Source organism: Chrysochloris asiatica, unplaced genomic scaffold, assembly GCF_000296735.1.
Source record: "Chrysochloris asiatica unplaced genomic scaffold, ChrAsi1.0 scaffold00540, whole genome shotgun sequence".
NCBI classification, from domain to species: domain Eukaryota; kingdom Metazoa; phylum Chordata; class Mammalia; order Afrosoricida; family Chrysochloridae; genus Chrysochloris; species Chrysochloris asiatica.
Genome location: NW_006409058.1, coordinates 5,663 through 9,764, shown reverse-complemented (window position 1 = coordinate 9,764; position 4,102 = coordinate 5,663). Strand labels below are relative to the sequence as shown.

At 41.1% G+C, this 4,102-nt stretch overlaps 1 protein-coding gene across 1 annotated transcript in view; it reads right to left on the bottom strand.

Annotated features, from left to right (window-relative positions):
- The window catches only part of LOC102840205 (synaptojanin-2-binding protein-like), a 180,290-nt gene extending 176,392 nt beyond the window's left edge, over nucleotides 1-3,898 (bottom strand). Inside the window, exon 1 of the mRNA XM_006877621.1 lies at nucleotides 3,835-3,898. Coding sequence (XP_006877683.1) covers nucleotides 3,835-3,898 — 64 coding nt within the window. The remainder of the gene's footprint in view (nucleotides 1-3,834) is intronic.
- Between the last annotated feature and the right edge of the window lie 204 nt (nucleotides 3,899-4,102).

Sequence of the window (4,102 nt, the reverse complement as noted above, 5' to 3'; positions counted from 1 at the left end):
ATTTGCTACCCCTGCTAGAGAGTAAGATCCCCTAAGAACTTGATTGAACCTCAGCATAGTGATCCTGCTTGGTCACCTTAGAGCAGGTGGTGGGCCGGCAACGTCTGGCGCATGGGGTTCCCAGCTGATCTCCTCCCTCCCTTCTTCTTCATATAGTCCATTTTCTCAGATTATTTCCTCAGCATACAAACTGAATAAGTATGGGGAAAGGATATAATTATGGTGTATACCTTTCCTGATTTTAAACTATTTATTATTCTCTTGTCCTGTTCTAATGACTGTCTTTTGGTCTAGGTATAGGATCTTTATGAGCACAATTAGCAATTAAGTATTCTGGAATACTCATTCCTCACAATGTTATTTATAGTTTGTCATGATCCAAAAAGTGAAAAGAGACCCAAATTCATGTACATTCCTATGAAAGGTGATCCAGCAGAACATGGTAATTATTATGCTAAGCATGTTAAACAAAATGAAGGTCACAAGAAAGGTTGGTTAGACAGGGAGCAGCTGAGGACTCTGGACTCATGGAAAGAGAGGGACTCGATGCTGGCAGCCAGGAGGCTTCCAGAATGTGTCCTTTGGTTGTTTAAATTATCATATATTCCTGAGTGTTTTGTGTACATCTCTCCCAACCCTGCAAAAAACAAACAAACAAACAAAAAACAGGGGGAATGGAAATAAATACTGTTGCATGATCATTCACAGAGGGGATTGTAATCATTATAATGAAACAATGGTATAAAGCCAATGCTCTTCCATGTAAACTATCACTCAGTTACAATAAAAACTTAACAAACAAACAGACAAAAAAAGGTGGGCTGCGAACTCAGCTACTTTATTAGGAGACAGTTTATGGTATAGTAGAATAAAAAGACGGGTTAAAATCCTGGCTCTTGAAACTTACTGGCTTTAAACCTTTGGCAAGTCCTTAACCAAATGGCAGCCTTAAATACTATAATCAAGTTGGCCTCCCATAGGAAGAAAGACAGTATTCTAGAAACGACAGAAGGTAAACTGTTCAGCAAATGAATGTACTGAGATTGTAACCAATGACTTAAAGAATTCTTCACATCAATCACAGGAAGCCCAAAATGACAGGAATCATAAAACAGTATATAGAATGTGCCAAAGAATCTTAGAGGTAAAAGAATGAACTTTTAGAGGTAAGAGAGACCTCAGAAGTCATCTACTCCAAACTTTTCTTTTTACAGTTGAAGAAACAAGAATAGGAGAGATGCCAAGCTACATGCCAAGATTATTTTTGCCTCCCCACTCACTCACTTCATTACCATAACCTTCCCAAAATTTTATTTTCTTTGAAGCAAGGCAGAATACGGTCTTTTACCCTAAAGAAATGAGCCCAAACACTGGAAATATCTAAAACCCTTAGCTATGATATCATTGTTATTGTTAACTGCCATTGAGTCAGTTCTGACCCAAAGAGACCCTGTATAGGGTTTCCGAGGAGTAGCTGGTGAGTCTGAACCACTAACCCTGTGGTTCAAATGACTTTGCAGTTCAGCGCATTAACCCACAGTGCCACACCAGCACTCCTTGCCTATGATGTTATTATTGTTATGTGCAGGCGAGTCAGTTCCAACACATAGCAACCCTGTACAGGGCTTCTGAGGAGCAGCTAATGAGCTTAAACCACTGACCTTGTTGTTCAAACAGACTTTCTGGTCCAACTCATTAACCCACAATGCCACACCAGGACTCCTGACTACAATAGAACACTGGGGAAAAAGGGCAAAAGTATACACACTCTTGTATTTACCTAACGAAATCAGGAGGTTCCTGAGTAGGAAGCTGTATAAAGAGTGACAATGGTGCCTATAAACAGAAATGCCTATTTATAATGAACCTTTTCATATTTCTTTTATAGAAAGAAAGATCACTATGAAACTACCAAAATGACTTGGAAGTTTCTAGAAGTGATAACTGAGTCCTCATCTGTGTATCTTCATGATGACACAGTGAAGAAAACCAAATTAGACAAAGGTTTCTTCCCCAAAACCAAACCCACTGTCACAGAGTCAATTCCAACCCATAAAGGGTTTCCAAATCTATAAAACTTTACTGAGCAGACCACCTCATCTTTCTGCAGCTGGTGGGTTTGAACCACTGGTCTTGAGGTTAACAGCCCAGTGTTTATTCTACAGTGCCACAGGAGTTCCTGTGGTTGTTGCTGCAAAGTGGCACCTAGTTGGTTCTGACTATATAGGGTTTCTGAGGAGCAGCTGATGGATTTGAACTGCCGCCACCTTTTGATTCAAATTGACCTTTCAGTCCAGTGTGTAACCGACAGTGCAACAACAGGGCTCCTTGGTGGTGGTGGTGCTGGTGTGCCATGGAGTAGGCTCCAACTCACAGTGAACTTGCATAGGGTTTCCAAGGCTATAAATCTTTACAGGAGTTGAAAGCCTCATCCTTCTCCAGCGGAATGGCTGGTAATTTCAAACTGATGACGTGGAGGTTAGCAGCCCGACTCATAACCACTATGCTACCAGGGCTCCTTTGGAGTACCCATATCCGAGGTGATCAGTTCTGGGAAGTGGTAAAAAGAAATCTGAGACCCTTCCTTATTAAACCAAGCAAACTTCAAATGACTGTTTTTTTTTTAATTCATTTAAGTGCATTCCAAGCTTGTGGCTCTATTGTTCTAAGCTCTCATATTTATCAACTTACATTACTATAACATGAAAATGCTTAGGAAAATTTAAGAGTACACTCAGTGAATACATAATATTTATTTTAGGTAAATAAATAATTTGGCTATAGCAAAATCATGTTAGGTGGTTTCACTTATTTGAAAATTCACATTGATCTGAAATCGCTATAAGCGGGGTGTAGGAAATGATATTTGTATTTTCAATCAAAGGAAAAAAACCTGGGTAACTCTGAACATAATCAGATTTTGGAACTGTTATAATAGATTTCTAGGTCTCTTCCTATTTAACATTCATAGTTGACCCTCTAAATGCATTTCTCAGAAAAGAAATATGGAAGGAAGGATCCAACACAAGAAAATTGCGAAGTATTTGGAGTTCACAGCAATCGAGCTCCCAACTTTTTTTTAACGGTCTTCATAAACAGGGAGTAGAAACGGCTGTAGCGTTCCCGATGGTGGCTGTGGTGGTATGCCTTAGATTTGGTTCTAATTTGTAGCGACCCCTGTATAGGGTTTCCGAGGCTGTAAATCTTTGTCAGAACAGAAAACCTCATCTGTGAAGGACTCATCTGAGCAGAAAGCCTCATCTGAGAAAGTACCCAAGGAATGGCTGGTAGTTTCCAATGCTGACCTTGAGGTTAGCAGCCCGATTTGTAACCACTACACAACGACAGCTGAGTAAAAAGGTGTGATTTTCTCTAGATTTTTCTCCTGGTGTGACGCTGTCTGATAAGCACTGGACAGATCACCAAAAGAACAGTGGTTCAAACTCACCAACCTCTCCTCAGAAATCCTAAATCGTTAAGAGCCTTGGACTCGTTTCCGACTCTTAGGGACCTAGTTTAGGGTTCCCCAGGCATGATGGAGCAGAAAGTGTCATCTTTCTCCATCGCCTAAACCTTAGACAGGGTCGCTATGATTCGAAATCGATTCGACGGCACTACTAACATTCATAAGCAACTAAAAGAGCTGGATTTCTCAGTCCCGTGTCTAGTTGACGATGGATGCCAATAAGTTCCTCTTACATGCACGCAAGAGTTACAGCAAAACTAAAGGTTGGGGCCTGCCTACTCCAACACCAAATGAATCCTGCTTCGCAGAAGAGGTATTTGCTCTGCAATTATACCCTCTTTTTCCTAGAGGACCCGTTTCGCACATACCTGAGGGTCCTCTGGTAAGATTAATCTCTTCCTCAACGATCACATAATCCACTTTTTCGTTCATATTTTAGCGCTCTCCCAACTGAGTCCACAAGAACGCCGCAAAAGCAAAGTCGAATCAATCCCCGCACCGTAGCCCAGCACTTTTCAGTTTAAGCAGCCCCCAGACCGGAAGAGGAAGCCGCGAGCATTAGGAGCTCTGGGAATGCTGGGAGTCGTGGTTCTCGCTGTGGATGTGTTCCGTTATTTTCATTTGTTCTTCAATAAT